This window comes from Symphalangus syndactylus, chromosome 8, assembly GCF_028878055.3.
Source record: "Symphalangus syndactylus isolate Jambi chromosome 8, NHGRI_mSymSyn1-v2.1_pri, whole genome shotgun sequence".
Taxonomy (NCBI): Eukaryota; Metazoa; Chordata; class Mammalia; order Primates; family Hylobatidae; genus Symphalangus; species Symphalangus syndactylus.
The window spans coordinates 20,566,998-20,584,871 of record NC_072430.2 but is presented as its reverse complement, the minus strand read 5'-3'; the positions used below and the strand labels follow the sequence as shown (position 1 = coordinate 20,584,871).

General features: G+C 43.4%; 1 protein-coding gene across 5 annotated transcripts in view; it reads left to right on the top strand.

The window, feature by feature from the left end:
• AK7 (adenylate kinase 7) overlaps window positions 1-12,725 on the top strand; it is a 101,688-nt gene extending 88,963 nt beyond the window's left edge. For 3 of the 5 annotated variants that reach the window (XM_055288249.2, XM_055288250.2, XM_055288247.2), the window contains 4 exons: window positions 2,738-2,935; window positions 7,268-7,488; window positions 10,844-11,002; window positions 12,267-12,725. In XM_055288249.2, coding sequence (XP_055144224.1) covers window positions 2,738-2,935; window positions 7,268-7,488; window positions 10,844-11,002; window positions 12,267-12,305 — 617 coding nt within the window. In that variant the 3' untranslated portion in view covers window positions 12,306-12,725. The remainder of the gene's footprint in view (window positions 1-2,737; window positions 2,936-7,267; window positions 7,489-10,843; window positions 11,003-12,266) is intronic. The other 2 variants (XM_055288251.2, XM_055288246.2) reach the window with 1 other exon arrangement.
• Window positions 12,726-17,874: the final 5,149 nt, after the last annotated feature.

The following is a 17,874-nucleotide window of genomic DNA, read 5'->3' as shown; positions in this document are numbered from 1 at the left end:
AGGCAGGAGAATCACTTGAACCCGGGAGGCGGAGGTTGCAGTGAGCCAAGATCACGCCACTGCACTCCAGCCTGGGGGACAAGAGCGAGACTTTGTCTCAAAAAAAAAAAAAAAAACCCATAGATTTTTCATGTGATTCCAGATAGCCAAATACAGTGACCTCCTTGTTATCTACGGTCTTACCAAGCAGAAATCTATTACTCGCTATCCACAGTTAGCCAGTGCAAGGACAACAGACTTTCTGAATAACTGTCTTGAGATACTGCAGAATCTTGAAGTTCCCTGTGAGTCATAAAGAGAATGAATGAACATTTTTTAAAAAATCATCTAGTGAGAAGTATATTTTATCATATTAAAAATCTTTGAAAATTGTAAAGCCAAGGACGTTACTCATTATTTGATTAACTGGAATCTTCCACCTCCTGATCAGCCTGGAAGAAAGATAGAACATATTTTTGAAATTCATAGATTATTAACATAATTCATACATTTTCTTTTTTTTTTTTTTTTTTTTTTTTTGAGAAGGAGTCTCGCTGTGTTGCCCAGGCTGGAGTGCAGTGGCACAATCTTGGCTCACTGCAAGCTCCGCCTCCTGGGTTCCCTCCATTCTCCTGCCTCAGCCTCTCTGAGTAGCTGGGACTACAGGCGCCCGCCACCACGCCCGGCTAATTTTTTTGTATTTTTAGTAGAGACGGGGTTTCACCGTGGTCTCGATCTCCTGACCTCGTGATCCGCCCACCTCGGCCTCCCAAAGTGCTGAATTCATACATTTTCTAACAAATGAGTATCATATTAGGGAAAAAAATAAAAAAGAAAATATGTTTTCATATAGATGTCTGACATCATAGAGCTTAAATGGATTCAATTTTCAGCAAATCTGTTGACATCCTTTTGATTTCAGTACCGTACCAGCATTTGGGGGTTCAGATGTCTACCTTCCTTTTCAAAAGGCAGCCACTCATGAAAATCATGACAATTAAATGGTAAATTAAAAAAAAAAATGCTGGGCATGGTGGCTCACGCCTGTAATCCTAGCACTTTGGGAGGCCGAGGCGGGCGGATCACAAGGTCAGGAGATCGAGACCATCCTGGCTAACACGGTGAAACGCTGTCTCTACTAAATATATGAAAAATTAGCCAGGCATGGTGGCAGGCGCCTGTAGTCCCAGCTACTTGGGAGGCTGAGGCAGGAGAATGGCATGAACCCAGGAGGTGGAGCTGACAGTGAGCCGAGACTGTGCCGCTGCACTCCAGCCTGGGCAACAGAGCAAGACTCTGTCTCACAAAAAATAAATAAATAAATAATAAGAAGAAGGAACAACTTACTTGCGAAAATGCCTCTTGTATGCAGAATGGAGGTAGTGTCAAACTATTATGAATTTATAGGATCTTATTCCACACGCTGTCTCAGCCTTTGTTTTCACAGTTAACATCTGCAGCAGATGATGTTCACACATGTCCACATGCCTTGGGGACACACCTCCTGTGGGCTTTCCCCAGTATGCTTACCTTTTTCACCCACTCAAGGAAGCTTATTAGAATGCAAGGAAACGAGAATGGCATTATGATGTTACAAGCCAATACAATTTTAGAACAAAAATCAAATCATTCCCAAGTTCTGTTGAGCTCTAATAGATAGCAAGCTATTTGTGATGCACCTGGCCACTGATCTGGGCACCAGTATACGCTGGTCCTGTAGTTGAGAACATCTAAGAATCACAACTCACCTTGGAAAGTTTATTTCACTGATCCACACTTGAATCTCTCACTCGCTCAACAATTATCCATTGAATTTGTACTAGAAGCTGGAGGAACAGCTGCTTTCACAGTTTAAAAGAAAATCACAGGTGGGTAAAATGGTCATCATTATTAACATGATCTGTATGTTCAATTTGATAAGTGCTGACCATATCATGTTGAACATAAGTGTTTCATAGCCAATGGCATTGAGGAAAGAGCTGGATCCATGAAAATTCCAAGGGGAGTTCCCATTTTTATTAATTTGGCAAACTGGCGATCAAAGCATTTTGGTTGTAGCCATAGCTCTCTTTGGAAGCCTGTGGTAATTGTACTGGATAGAAGGCAATGTGAGGTCAGGAGCTGTGGCTTATCCCTGCCAGCACTTTGGGAGGCCAAAGCGGGAGGATTGCTTAAGGCAAGAATTTGAGATCAGCCTGCACATAGTGAGACCTTGTATCTCTCTAAAATAAATATACATACATATATGTATATATATATATGTATGTATTTTTTTAAAAAGAGAAAAGAGACAATGTGAAAATTAACCAGGAAGCTGATATCACAGGGTTATCTGAGATTTGCTACTTATGATTTCTGCTGCTTTTATTAGTTAGAAAGGGAGGAAGGGAGGAAGGGAGGAAGGAAGGGAGGGAGGGAGGAAGGAAGGAAGGAAGGAAGGAAGGAAGGAAGGAAGGAAGGAAGGAAGGACAGAGGGAGGGTGGGGGAACGGAGGGAGGAAGGAAGGAAGAGAGGGAGGGGGGAAGAAAGGGAAAATAATAGATTGCACAAAATACTAATTGGGCCTCATAGGGTGATCTCTGGAAATGGGGTGATTTTCATCTATTTATCCTCCGTGAGAGGCAGCAAAGCCAACTGGACAGGCTATTTGTGGCAACAGGAGGTCTTGGCTGGTAACCAGGGGCCCATGCATTCTCCAGCACCCTGCTAGTTAGCTGCGCTGTATTGTGCCAACTCTGGAGTCTCTCCTTCTCCCCAGAATTTGTTTGTGCACTGGATGCTTCGGATGAGTTTCTGAAGGAGCGTGTGATAAATCTTCCCGAGAGCATTGTGGCAGGGACCCACTATAGCCAAGACCGATTCCTCCGGGCTCTGAGCAACTACCGGGACATCAATATCGAAGATGAGACTGTCTTCAACTATTTTGATGAAATTGAAATTCACCCGATACATATTGGTATGAAATGAATTCAAGGATAATGTGAATGTCCAGGACCCCCAGCAAAGCTTGGTGCAGGTCTAGCTGTAATTGTGGGGGTGGGGGAGGGTGGGGAGTGTAACTGTGGGTTGGGGCACAAGAAGCCATGGAATACACAGGGCACTCCTCCTGGGGAGTCATTCTACGTGGGGATTTGGTGGTGGGAGGGTGTTATTATTGTATGAGAATTTATGGATATATTATGAAGTCAAATGGCAAATCCTTTTTTTTTTTGGGTGGGGGGATGGAGTCTAGCTCAGTTGCCCAGGCTGGAGTGCAGTGGTGCAATCTTGGCTCACTGCAACCTCTGCTTCCCAGGTTTAAGTGATTCTCCTGCCTCAGCCTCCCAAGTAGCTGGAACTACAGGCACACGCCACCATGCCCAATTAATTTTTTTTTTCTTTTTTTTTTGAGATGGAGTCTCTCTCTATTGCCCAGGCTGGAGTGCAGTGGCACCATCTCAGCTCACTGCAAACTCCACCTCCCGGGTTCACACCATTCTCCTGCCTCAGCCTCCCAAGTAGCTGGGACTACAGGTGCACACCACAGCGCCCAGCTAATTTTTTTTGTATTTTTAGTAGAGACGGGATTTCACTGTGTTAGCCAGGATGGTCTCGATCTCCTGACCTCGTGATCCACCCGCCTCAGCCTCCCAAAGTGCTGGGATTATAGGTGTGAGCCACCGTGCCTGGCCGACAAACTTTTTTTTTTTTTTTTTTTTTTTAAAGAAATGTGTGTATGGTGCTGGCTGCTTTGGCCATTCCCCCAGGTTCCCTGGGGGCAGTGTTCTGTCCCTGTTAAATTATGGGGCACTTGTGCTCTTCCAGACCCTTTCCCTGCCTTCTGACTGGCCAGCCCATCCCTGTAGCTACCCAGAAGAGCAAATAGCACTTCACTGCATTCCTTCTTGTTTCCTGTAAACACAGCTCTGAGCTTAGCACGCAGCAAGCACTCGTGATCCCGCATCACGTCAGCCTCATCATCACCATTATCATTCCTGGCTCCAGCTCTCAGCTTTCACAGCTGCTGCTACTTCCCTTGGCTTGTTGAACCCCTGACCTACCTTTCTGGTTTTCTGGACCTTGACACTTATTCCTCCTTTGGGCTTGGTGAGAAAGAACCAGCTTCTGCCTGGTGGAAGCTTCCTGGCCAGGCCCACCCTTGGGCCTCCAGGGGCTGCTCTCTACCCCCAACTGCCCAATGGGACAGCATTTGGGCCCTGGAGTCTCAGGAGGCTTAGTGCTAAGGGATAATGTCAGCAGGAGGCAGGAGAACTAATTCCAGTTGTGGCTGGGCCTCAGTTTTCTCATCTGTGAAATAGGAAAATAATCAGGCTTGCAGGATTGTTACAAACGGTAGAGAAGAGAGATACAAAGTGCCTGGCACGTTGAAGGAGTTCAACAAGTGGTCATTTTGTTATTCCTACCAATACTAAGGCATAACATGACATACTATTATGAAATAAAAAAAATGGCTGGGTGCAGTGCCTCACGCCTGTAATCCCTACACATTGGAAGACCAAGGTGGGTGGATCACCTGAGGTCAGGAGTTCAAGACCAGCATGGCCAACACGGTGAAACCCCATCTCTACTAAAAATACAAAAATTAGCTGGGCGTGGTGGTGCGCACCCATAATCCCAGCTACCCAGGAGGCTGAGGCAGGAGAATCATTTGAACCCAGGAGGCAGAGGTTGCAGTGAACTGAGATCACGCCACTGCACTCCAGCCTGAGTGACAGTGAGACTCCGTCTCAAAAAAAATAATAATAAATAAATATAAAAACAATTTATAAATCTGCAAATTCTTCTTGTCCGCACCCTCAGCAGTGACTGGGTTTTGTCCTCATCTAGACATGTTTCTGCATGTTGGACATGCTTTATATGTAAAAGCTAAGGGTTCTGCACCTCCTAATATGGAAATTAGTTTACATTATTTAGAGAACTAGGAAAGAATGGAGAATACATTTCAGAAAAATAGTGACTGTCATCTTTTCACTTAGGTCCAAAAAACTGCTTATAGGAAGATCAGGAGAGCCCAGGGGAAATGTTGAGAAAAAAAAGAAATAACAGGGAGGAATGAATGAGTGGCCATTGTGTTCCATCTCATCCTGTGCCCATCTCATTTGGCCTCATCTGCAACTGACAACTGGGAGATAATATAAAAGCAGAGGGGAGAAATGTATCCTAAGGATGGGAGGCGGGGAGGGCATCTCACAGCCGGGGATGCAGCCCGGCCTCTGCAAGGTCTGGAATGGGGCCCTGGAAAGATGCTGGGAATCGCATCCTCTCATCAGCTCTGGACTCTGCTTCTCTCTCAGTGTCTCTTTGTCCTCTCTCTCTTTGGGCCAGTGTACTCTCCCCCTCTGTGGCCTGTGTGGTAGGCTGAGGCCACCCCACACCCCAGAGTTACAATGCTACACTGGGAGCCAAGGCCAGAGCTGACTTCACTCTGTCCAGTCCCACATTCCCTGAAGGGCAACTCTGCTGGTCACAGATCGGGCTGAGGTGCCCCATCCCGGTCTAATCAGCAGTGGCCCCACTCTGGGGTCAGAGTGGAATATTGCTAGGGGGAATCATTCCCGAGTACCTTCTCAAAGGTGTCCAGTTAGTGATATCAAGATTGTAATTAATCAGGGAGAAAAGCATTTATTTATTTATTTATTTATTTTATTTTTTCTTTTTGAGACAGAATCTCCCTCTGTCACCCAGGCTGAAGTGCAGTGGCGCAATCTCGGCTCACTGCAACCTCCGCCTCCTGGGTTCAAGCGTTTCTCCTGCCTCAGCCTCCCAAGTAGCTGGGATTACAGGCATACGCCACATGCCCAGCTAATTTTTGTATTTTTGGTAGAGACAGGGTTTTACCACGTTGGCCAGGCTGGTCTCAAACTCCTGGCCTCAAGCAATCTGCCCATCTCCGCCTCCCAAAGTGCTGGGATTACAGGCGTGAGCCACCACACCCAGTGAGAAATGCATTTAAATGTCACAGGTCAGACAATGAGGAGCTACCCGATATGACTTTTACTTTTTTTTTTCTCGAGACAAAGTCTCGCTCTGTCACCCAAGCTGGAGTACAGTGGCTCAATCTCAACTCAATGCAACCTCTGCCTCCCGGGTTCAAATGCTCCTGCTGCCTAAGCCTCCCAAGTAGCTGGAACTACAGGAGTGCATCACCACGCCAGGATAATTTTTGTATTTTTAGTGGAGATGGGGTTTCTCCATGTTGGCCAGGCTGGTCTTGAACTCCTGACCTCAACCTACTCGGCCTCCCAAAGTGCTGAGGTTATAGGTGTGAGCCACCGTGGCCAGCTGTTTTTTGCTTTTTTAAAGGCTTGCTTCTGTTCACCAACCAGTGCATTGGCTCTGCTCCTCCTCTCTTCCCATGTTAGATCCCGGTGGTGCTTCTGGTCTAGGTCAAGGTCATACAAACATGGGAGGGGTGGTGGCTCATGCCTGCAATCCCAGCACTGTGAGAGGCCGAGGCAGGAGGACTGCTTGAGCCCAAGAGTTCAAGATCAGCCTGGGCAACATGGGGAGACCCTGTCTCTACAAAAACAAAACAAAACAATAAAAAACAAACATGGGCGGGGTGGGCACAGCAGTGACTATGAATGGGCGTGGGGCAAGCAGCTATCCAGAGGAAGGTCTAAAGGGGCTTAGTACCAAAATGTGTCCGCTGCACATCGTTCTCTGCAGACACCTTCCAAGCAGCCCTAAGAGAGTGGTATAGAATTTACCACCTTGGTGACCGTGGAGATCTCAGTATTTATCAATAAACCATTTCTCTTTTTCTTCTCTTTTGTCTTGAAACTAACATTTTTTCAGATATTCTGGAGTCTGGATTTTTTTCCTATTCAAGTAGACTTACTGAAATGGTTATTTTTTTATGAATTGAAAACATATCCCAGAATCATTGATTTTCAGAATGGTCACCCTGTTTGGCCTCCCACAAGTGCAGGACTTCCTTCTGTAGAAACCTCTGAAAGAAGTGTCCCAGTCTTTGCTTGAATACTTCCAGGCATGGAGCGCTCATTACTTTTCAGGCAATCCATTCCGCCATCCAACCACTCAAATCAAGTCATTGTTAGAACTCATTGACCCAAGTCCAAATTTTCCTACCCGCGGCTCTCAGACTCTGGTCTGATATTTGCCCGTGAGAGAAGAAATTCTGAACTATGCTGGCAATTAGAAAAGAAAACCCCATGTGGTAATTTACATAATTGACTATCACAAGTTTATAGTAATAAAGAATTTTCCCAATTGCAGGCAGGCCTAGAATATAAGTATGTGTTGATCTCTCTCCTGGTATTTAAAGATGTAGGAAAACTTGAAGATGCTCAGAATAGACTTGCTATCAAACAGCTCATCAAAGAGATTGGGGAGCCTCGAAATTACGGTTTAACAGATGAAGAAAAGGCAGAAGAGGAGCGGAAGGCTGCGGAGGAGCGGCTGGCCAGGGAGGGTGCTGAGGAAGCAGAACGCGAGCACCAGGAGGCCGTGGAGATGGCAGAGAAGATAGCTCGCTGGGAGGAGTGGGTGAGTGGTGAGTGTGTTTGTGAGTCTGTGTATCTGTGGAACAGGGGCGCAGTGCCTGGCAAAGCCATTTAGGCCAGTTCCACTTCCCATCCTGCTCTAGGGAAATGTCATGGAAACACCCTAAACAAATTTGTGTTTGTTTTTTGTCATTTGTACCATTTAAAAAAGGATATCCATGGTCTTCTGCTTAGTTTTTTTTTTCTTTTTCTTTTTGTTTGAGACAGGGTCTGGCTCTGTCACCCAGGCTGGAGTGCAGTGGCGCGATCTTAGCTTACTGCAACCTCTGCCTCCCGGGTTCAAGTGATTCTCCTGTCTCAGCCTCCCCAGTGGCTGGGACTACAGGTGTGCACCACCAAGCCCAGCTCGTTTTTCTGTTTTTAGTAGAAATGGGGTTTCACCATGTTGGCCAGCCAGGCTGATCTCAAACTCCTGATCTCAAGTGATCCACCTGCTTCTGCCTCCCAAAGTGCTGGGATTATAGGCGTGAGCCACCATGCCCAGCTTGCTTACTATTAATAACAAAAACTAGCCATTAGCAGGTGTATTAGTAACACAAATTCCTGTAAATGTGCAATGTTTTACTACACATTGATGTCATGATTTGATTTTATTTTCCTCCATTTACCCATCTAACCTACCCAGGTGGTCAGCTTCATTCCACCCCTCCTCATTCCCCAAATCACTGAGTCTTGTAAGTGAGTCTGCTTCCAAAAATAGCACTCTTAGGCTGGGCAGGGTGGTTCATACCTGTAATCCCAGCACTTTGGTAGGGTGAGGCTGGAGAATCATTTGAGCTTAGGTGTTCAAGACCAGCCTGGGCAACATAGCAAGACCTTGACTCTACTAAATAAAAATTAGCTGGGCATAGTGGCATGCCTGTAGCCCCAACTACTAGGGAGGCTAAGATGGGAGGATTGCTTAAGTCTGGAAGATTGTTTGAGCCTGGGAGACTGAGGCTGCCATGAGCTATGAAGATGCCACAGCACTCCAGCCTAGATGACAGAGTGAGACCCTGTCTCAAAAAACAAACACCACCGTCACCAAAAATGGCACCCAAATCTGTCCCCAGCTCTCTACTTCTGATCAGGGGCAGTGTTTCTCATCCGAATTATGCAGTGTCTTCTCACTGTCCTCCCCAGCTCCACCCTGGTCCATCTCCAGTCTGTTCCCATGCAGCTGCCAGGTGATCCTTCCAAACTGCAGACCCACAGTGGCCATTCTCTGCTTACGACTCCTCACAGGCTCTTGATGATCACAATTTGATAGAAGTCCAAACTTGCCATTGTGGTCAAGGTCCTTTGTGACCTGGCTGCTTCTGATATTTCCCAATTTCAAACAGTGCGCCAATGGTGGTCTTGGTCATCTGCATGACTCATTGCCTCACAGACACCTGGCATCTTTACCAGAAGTCATCTTTCTAGTGAGGCATTTCCTGGTGTCTGTAAAATTCAATGTCTACCCCTCCCCACAACCTGTCACATCCCCTTTTATACTTTTTAATTTTCCTCTTTGTACTTACTCTACCTATTATGTACATTTTATGTATTTATCTTGTTTCTTGCCTTTTCTCTGCACAGAACTTAAGTTACATGAGGACAGGATGTCTATGTTGTTCACTACCATATATCCAATGCCTAGAATAGTGCCTGGCACGTAACAGGCACTCAACAAATGGAAAGAAGGAAGGAAAGAAGGGAGAAAGGAAGGAAGAAGGGAGGGATGGAGGGAGGGAGGCAGGCCCAATGCACACATCTTTGGGTGCCTGATTAATCTTCTTAACATAAATTCCTAAAGTTTGCTGGGTCGGACTAGACATGGTTTAAGTTTTGATACATATTTAAAAACTGCCCTCCAGCAATGGTAAACCAGTTTACGCATCATCTAACAGGTGGCTATTTCCCTACACCTTCTCTAAAGCTGCTTTCTCAATTTTGCTCACACATGTCAGGCTGATAAAAACTGTTCTCATTGTTTTAATATTCATTTTTCTGATCACTAATCTTACAGCTTTTTCTGTTTGTTAAGCATTTATGTTTCTTCTCATGTTGCATATTTTCTTTGCCCCTGTTTGGGCTGTGTGTCTTTTTCTTATTATTTTGCAAAAAGAACTCCTGATAAACTAGTTCAATAGAAACAGGAACGGCTCCAGTTGGCCTCCCAAGTGGTGCTGCTAGAGTTCAAATCCCACTCCACTCTCTCTGTAGGTATGTGGCCTTGTGCAAGCTCCTGTCTATGTCTCAGTTTCTCCATCTGTAAAGTGGGGATAATGATAGTATCTACTTCATACAGTCATTGTGGTGACTAAAGGGGTAATATACATAAACTATGCACAGCACCTGGCAAGTAGTGTGCATCACATAATATCCTCATCCCATCTTAACTTTTTTATAATATGTTGCAGTTTTTCTCAATTCATCATTTATCTTTTAACATTATTTATGGTATTTTCTCTGACCACACAAAAGTTTCATGTTTATATGTAGTCAAATCCATCCACCTGTTTCCCATTTTGATCTCTGGGTTGGGAATCTTGCTAAGAAAGACCTCCTTTCAAACAAATATCAGCTAGGGCTCTGTCTTGCAAGTGATAGAAAAGCAAACTCAAAATGACTTCACCATAAAGAAAACCAGAAAAGTCCAGAGGTAGGGCTGGCTTCAGGTGAGGCTTGATACACTGGCTCAAATGATGTCACCAAGGACTTAGGATCTCCCTCTCTGTCCTGCCTTGCATGGGAAGCTTCATTCTTAGGTGCACCTACCATGCATGGCAGGGTACTTGATGTACTGATCTTTAACTAGAATTTTTTAAAAAGACAAGTCAACAATGTACAAGTTATTATTATTAGTCATGTATTTGTACTCGTACTGTTTGCAATTTAGGTATTGTAAATTGTAACCAATTTTGATGTTGTGCTGATCCTTAATTAGAATCTATGGCCAGGAGGTGGCTGGATGATGGGCTGAAATCCCACTCAAACCAAACCACTAGGCTGAGAAGGGAGATTTCTCAAAAGAAATCTGGAATTATGATTCCCAAGAGAGAGGGTGGCTGTATGCTGAGCAAAGAATTGCACATGTCACTATCCCAATGCCCTCCAGACTTTCTAGTGGCATTTCTTTTTTTTTTTTTTTTTTTCTATTTTGCTTCATCTGGGCAGCTAGAAATTATTTTGGTGTAAGAAGTGATCCAATTTATTATTTTCCAAATGGCTAAGTTGTTGTAACACCATTTATGTCTTTTCTCTGCTGACTGGAAATGCCACCTGTATCACAGATAGCACTGTAGGGTGAACTGTGTGAGTGTTCTCCCCTTTCTCACTGTATATTTACTTTACCCCCAAACATTCTATTTTAGAATAAACAACTGGAGGAAGTGAAAAGAGAAGAAAGAGAATTACTGGAGGCTCAGTCAATTCCCCTGAGAAACTATTTAATGACCTACGTGATGCCAACTCTTATTCAGGGCCTGAATGAATGTTGCAACGTCCGACCCGAAGACCCTGTTGATTTTTTGGTAAAATATTTAATTTTTTAAAAAAGATCAATTTGAGGTTGGGTGTGGCGGCTCACACCTGTAATCCCAGCACTTTGGGAGGCCAAAGTTGGGGGATCACTTGTGGTCAGGAGTTAGAGACCACCCTGCCAACATAGTGAAACCCCGTTTCTACTAAAAATACAAAAAAAAAAAAAAAAAAAAAATTAGCCGGGTGTGGTGGCGCGTGCTGTAGTCCCAGCTACTCGGGAAGCTGAGGCAGGAGAATCGCTTGAACCTGGGAGGCTGAGGTTGCAGTGAGCCCAGATCGCACCACTGCACTCCAGCCTGGGCGAGAGAGTGAGACTCCGTCTCAAAAAAAAAAAAACAAAAAACAAAATCTGCCTGAATCTTTTTTTTTTTTTTTTTTGAGACGGAGTCTCGCTCTGTTGTCCAGGCTGGAGTGCAGTGGCACGATCTCAGCTCACTGCAATCTCCGCCTCCCAGGTTCAAGTGATTCTCCTGCCTCAGCCTCCCCAGTAGCTGCGATTACAGGCATGCACCACCACCCCAGGCTAATTTTTGTATTTTTAGTAGAGACAGGGTTTCACCATGTCGGTCAGGCTGGTCTTGAATTCCTGACCTCCTGATCCGCCCGCCTCGGCCTCCCAAAGTGCTGAGATTACAGGCATGAGCCACCGCACCCGGCCTAATCTGCCTGAATCTTAACAGAAAACCAGTTGAGATAGCAAAATTATGTTTCTGGTTATTTGGGAAATAGCTTCTAATATATTCACCATTTATAATAAGATTTTTTTTCCCTCATTGGTCAAACCCATGTAAGATTTTTATTATTCATTTGAAAGTAAAAGATGTATGTACATTTATTTATTTATTTATTTATTTATTTATTTATTTATTTATTTATTTTGAGATAGAGTTTCACTCTTGTTGCCCAGGTTGGAATGCAATGGCACAATCTCAGCTCACTGCAACCTGCACCTTCCGGGTTCAAGTCAGTCTCCTGCCTTAGCCTCCCGAGTAGCTGGGATTACAGGTGCCCGCCACCACACCCAGCTAATTTTTTGTATTTTAGTAGAGACAGGGTTTCACCATGTTGGCCAGGCTGGTCTCGAACTCCTGACCTCAAGTGATCCACCCGCCTCGTCCTCCCAAAGTGCTGGGATTACAGGCATGAGCCACCAAGCCTGGCCCTGGATGATTTTTAAATTGTAAACATTACTAATACAAATACATGACTAATAATAACTTGTAAATTGTTGACTTGTCTTTTTTTAAATTGTAGGCAGAATATCTCTTCAAGAACAATCCTGAAGCACAGTGAAACTTTAAAGATCTAGTATTATCTACCTTTACAGAACCACAGATCACTTATAGTACTTTGAAAAATTGCTTTGAAAAATGCTTTTCCAGTTCTTAGAAAATTCTTTTTTTGTAGATAAATATTCTATAAACTAGAATCTCTATTAAAAGCTATATGACATGAATGACTATGTCATTAAAACTATATTTGAAATGTAAATTGATAAAGACATTTGTGCACAGCTCATGAGACAAATACTGATTTAATATTTTATTCTTTAGTCAGGTCTAAATATACCGCTTCCGTACACTAATGTTTATAGGTATTTATAGCATGAAGAAAATCAGACTATATATTGTAGACTATATATTATTCTAACATGTAGGCTAATTTACATGACTTGTTATTGCCCCAATAATAATGTTATTAGAAATGGAAATAAATTGAAGTGGTTTATGCCTGTTGACTCGCAGTAAATCAGACAAGATTGGTGCCTGTAAGGTGGCTTTTTTTTTTTGTGATGAAGCAATGGTTAGGGAAAATAAGACAGCAATGGGCTGGGCGCAGTAGACTCATGCCTGTAATCCCAGCACTTTGGGAGTCTGAGTTGCAGCAATGGTTAGGTTGCTTTGAGTTCAGGGTCAGGATCCCAGACAATGAATCGGAGAGAACTGTAAACCTTTAGGCGGAGAAATCTGCATAACAGGATAATTCCAATCTTTGTGATAAGTAAGAAGTTGCTAAATATTTTCAACACACTTTAAAACATAGGCATAAGTTATCAATCGTATAGTCTTTTCCAGTTCTAAAAATCCCATAAGATTCCTAGAATTACCCTAAATGAGAAATTAGTTTAGGTTTAATGGCATATGTATTTTATCCCTTTAAATAATGTAACCTAATATAACTGCCTGACTTTTTATTTGTGGTAAAATACATGTAACATAAAATTGACCACTGTAACCATTTTAAAGTGTATAATTCAGTGGCACTAAGTTCATTCATAATGATCTGCAGCCACCACCGTCTAGTCTAGAACTTTCTCATCACCCCAAATGGAAACCCAGCACCTATTAGGCAGTCACGCTCCATTATTCCCTCCCCCCAGTTCCAGGCAACCATGAATCTACTTTCTGTCTCTATGGATTTACCTATTATAAATAAAACCACACAATGGGTGGTCTTTCATATCTGGCCTCTTTCACTAAGCAAAACGTTTTCAAGGTTCATCTATGTCATACAATGTATTAGTACTTCATTCCTTTTCATAGCTGAATACTATTCCATTGTATGGACATAACCACATTTTGTTTAATTGTTCATTTGTTCATGGACATTTGGGTTGTTTCCACCTTTTGGCTACTGTGACTACAACTGGCATGAACATTTGTGTGCAAGCTCTTATTTGAACACAGGTTGTCAGTTCTGTTGGCTAGATACCTAGGAGTGGAACTGCTGTCATATGGTCATTCTATGCTCAACTTATTGAGGAATTGCCACACTGTTTTCCACAGTGGCTGCACCATTTTACATTCGCACCAGCAGTGTATGAGGGATTCCAATTTTCTGCATCCTCACCAACACTTGCTATTTTCTGTGTGTTTTTTTTTTTTTAATGGTGATCATAGGGGGTGTGACGTGGCATCATATTGTGACTAAGCATCTTTTAATGCACTTGCTGTCCATTTCGATGTCTTCTCTGGAGAAATATACAGGCATACCTCATAGACATTGAGGGTTTGGCTCCAGACCCCCACAATAAAGCTAATATTGTAATAAAGCAAGTCACCCCAATTTTTTTGTTTCCTAGTGCATATGTTATTTTTCCACTTTATTTTCCACTATCTGTTAACTGTGCAATAGCATTATGTCTACAAAACAAGGTACCTATCTTAATTTAAAAATACTTTCTTGCTTCATGCCTGTAATCCCAGCACTTTGGGAGACTGAGGCGGGCGGATCACGAGGTCAGGAGATCGAAATCATCCTGGCTAACATGGTGAAACCCCATCTGTACTAAAAATACAGAAAAATTAGCCGGGCGTGGTGGCGGGCGCCTGTAGTCCCAGCTATTCAGGAGGCTGAGGCAGGAGAATGGCGTGAACCCGGGAGGCGGAGCTTGCAGTGAGCCAAGATCATGCCACTGCACTCCAGCCTGGGCGACAGAGCGAGACTCCTTCTCAAGAAAAAACAAAATTATTGCTAAAAAATGCTAACAATAACCGGAGCCTTCAGTGAGTTGTAATCTTTTTGTTGGTAGAGGGTCTTGCCTCAATTCTGAGGGCTAATGACTGATCAGGGTGGTGGCTGCTGAAGGTTGGGGTAGCTATGGCAATTTCTTAAAATAAGACAGCAATGGGCTGGGCGCAGTAGACTCATGCCTGTAATCCCAGCACTTTGGGAGTCTGAGGCAGGCAGATCACCTGAGGTCAGTAGTTCGAGACTAGCCTGGCCAACATGGTGAAACCCCATCTCTACTAAAAATACAAAAATTAGTCGGGCGTGGTGGTATGTGCCTATAATCTCAGCTACTTGGGAGGATGAGGCAGGAAAATCGCTTGAACCCAGGAGGTGGAGGTTGCAGTGAGCCGAGACTGTGCCACTGCACTTCAGCCTGGGTGACTGAATGAGATTCCATCTAAAAAAAAAAAAAAAAAGACAGCAGTGAAGTTTGCCACATCGACGGACTGTTCCTTTCAAGAAAAATTTCTCTGTAGCATGTCACGTTGTTTGATGGCATTTTACCCACATTAGTACTTTTTCAAAATTTGAGTCAATCTTCTCAAATCCTGATACTGCTTTATCAACTAAGTTTATTAAATATCCTAAATCCTTTGTTGTACATTTCAACAGTGTTCACAGTGTCTTCACTAGTAGATTCCATCTCAAGAAACCACTGTCTTTGCTCATCTATAAGAAGCAACTTCTCATCTGTTTAATGTTTTATCATGAGATTGCAGCAATTCAGTCACATCTTTTGTCTTCACTTCTAGTTCTCTTGCTATTTCCATCACATTTGCAGTTACTTCATCCACTGAAGTCTTTTTTTTTTTTGAGACGGAGTCTCGCTCTGTCGCCCAGGTGGGAGTGCAGTGGTGCAATCTGGGCTCACTGCAAGCTCCGCCTCCCGGGTTCATGCCATTCTCCTGCCTCAGCCTCTCCAAGTAGCTGGGACTACAGGCGCCCGCCACCACGCCCAGCTAATTTTTTTTGTATTTTTTAGTAGAGACGGGGTTTCACCGTGGTCTCGATCTCCTGACCTCGTGATCCGCCCGCCTCGGCCTCCCAAAGTGCTGGGATTACAAGCGTGAGCCACCGTGCCCGGCCCATCCATTGAAGTGTTAATCACCTCAAAGTCATCCAAGAGGGCTGGAATCAACCTCTTTCAAACTCCTGTTAATGTTGTCATTTTGACCTCCTCCCATTACTCAGAAATGTTCTTAATGGCATATAGAATGGTGAATCCTTTCTGGAAATTTTTCGATTTACTTTGCCTAGATCTATCAGAGGAATCACTATCCATGCCACCTATAGCTTTATGAAATGTATTTCTTAAATAATAAGACTTGAAAGTCGAAATTACTCCTTGATTCATGGGCTGCAGAATGTTGTGTTAACACGAAAACATTAATTTCTTTGTACATCTCCATCAGAGCTCTTGGGTGACTACATGCATTGTCAATGAGCAGTAATATTTTGAAAGGAATCTTTTTTTTTTCTGAGCAGTAGTTCTTAACAGTGGGCTTAAACTGTTCAGTAAACCAAGCCATTGCACAGCGGTTCATGCCTGTAGTCCCAGCTAGTCAGGTGGCTGAAGCAGGGGGTTGCTTGAGTCCAGGAATTTGAGGCTGTGATGTGCAATGATCACATCTATGAATCACTACTGCACTCCAGCCTGGGCAACATACTGAGACTCTGTCTCTTAAAAACAAAATTTCAGTAAACCATGCTGTAAATAGACGTGTTGTCATCCAGACTTCATTGTTCCCTTAAGAGAACACAGGCAGAGTAGATTTAGCTATATTCTTAAGGGCCCTAAGGTTTTGGGAATGGTAAATAGACATTTGGCTTCAACTTAAAGTCACCAGCTACATCAGTTTCTAACAAGAAAGTCAGTCTGTCTTTCGAAGCTTTGAAGCTGAGCATTGACTTCTCTTTAGGTAGGAGAGTCCTAGATGGCATCTTATTCCAATATAAGGCTGTTTTCGCTATGTTGAAAATGTTGTTTAGTGCAGCCACCTTCTTAAATGATTTTAGCTAGATCTTCTGAGTAACTTGCTGCAGCTTGTACGTCAGTTTCACCTTGCACTTTTAGGTTATGGAGATGGCTTCTTTTCTTAAACCTCATGAACCAACCTCTGCTAGCTTCAACTTTTCTTCTACAGCTTCTGCACTGCTCTCAGCCTTCATAGAATTAAAGAGAGTTAGGCCCTTGCTCTGGATTAGGCTTTGGCTTAAGGGAATGTTGTAGCTGGTATGATCTTCTGTCCAGACCATTCATACTTTCTCCATATTAGCAATAAAGCTGTTTCACTTTCTCATCATTTGTGTGTTCACTGCAGTAGCACTTTTAATTTCCTTCAAGAACTTTTTCTTTGCATTCATAACTTGGCTAACTGGCACAAGAGGCCTAGCTGTTGGTCTGTCTCAGCTTTCAATATGCCTTCCTCACTATGCTTAATTATTTCTACCTTTTAATTTAAAGTGAGACACTTGTGACTCTTCATTTGAACAGTTAAAGGCCATTGTAGGGTTATGAATTGGTCTAATTTCAATATTGTTGTGTCTCAGGGAAAAGACAGGTCTGAGAAGAGGGACAGAGATGGTAAAATGGCTGGTCGGTGGAGCAATCAGAACACACATTTATCAATTAAGCTTGCTGTCTTATATGGGCATGGTTTGTGGCGCCTCAGAACAATTACAATAGTGACATAAAAAAATCACTAATGAGGCCGGGCCTGGTGGCTCAAGCCTGTAATCCCAGCGCTTTGGGAGGCTGAGGTGGGTGGATCACGAGGTCAGGAGATCGAGACCATCCTGGCTAACATGGTGAAACCCCGTCTCTACTAAAAATACAAAAAATTAGCTGGGCGTGGTGGCGGGTGTCTGTAGTCCCAGCTACTTGGGAGGCTGAGGCAGGAGAATGGCATGAACCCAGGAGGCAGAGCTTGCAGTGAGCCGAGATCTCACCACTGCACTCCAGCCTGGGCAACAGAGCTAGACTCCGTCTTAGGAAAAAAAAAAATCACTAATGAATAATAATAATAAAGTTAGAAATAGTGCAAGAATTATCAAAATGTGACACAGAGATATGAAATGACCACATGCTGTTGGAAAAATGGTGCTGATATACTTGCTTGATGCAGGGTTGCAAAAACCTTCAATTTGTAGAAAACAGTATCTGCAAAGTGCAATAAAGCAAAGGACAATAAAATGAGGTGTACCTGTATATTCAAGCCCTTTGCTCACTTTTTATTTGGGTTGTTTGTCTTTTTGTTGTTGAATTGTAAGAGTTCTTTATATATTATGGATACAAGACCCTTGTCAAACATATGATTTGCAAAGATTTCCTTCCATTCCATGGGTCTTT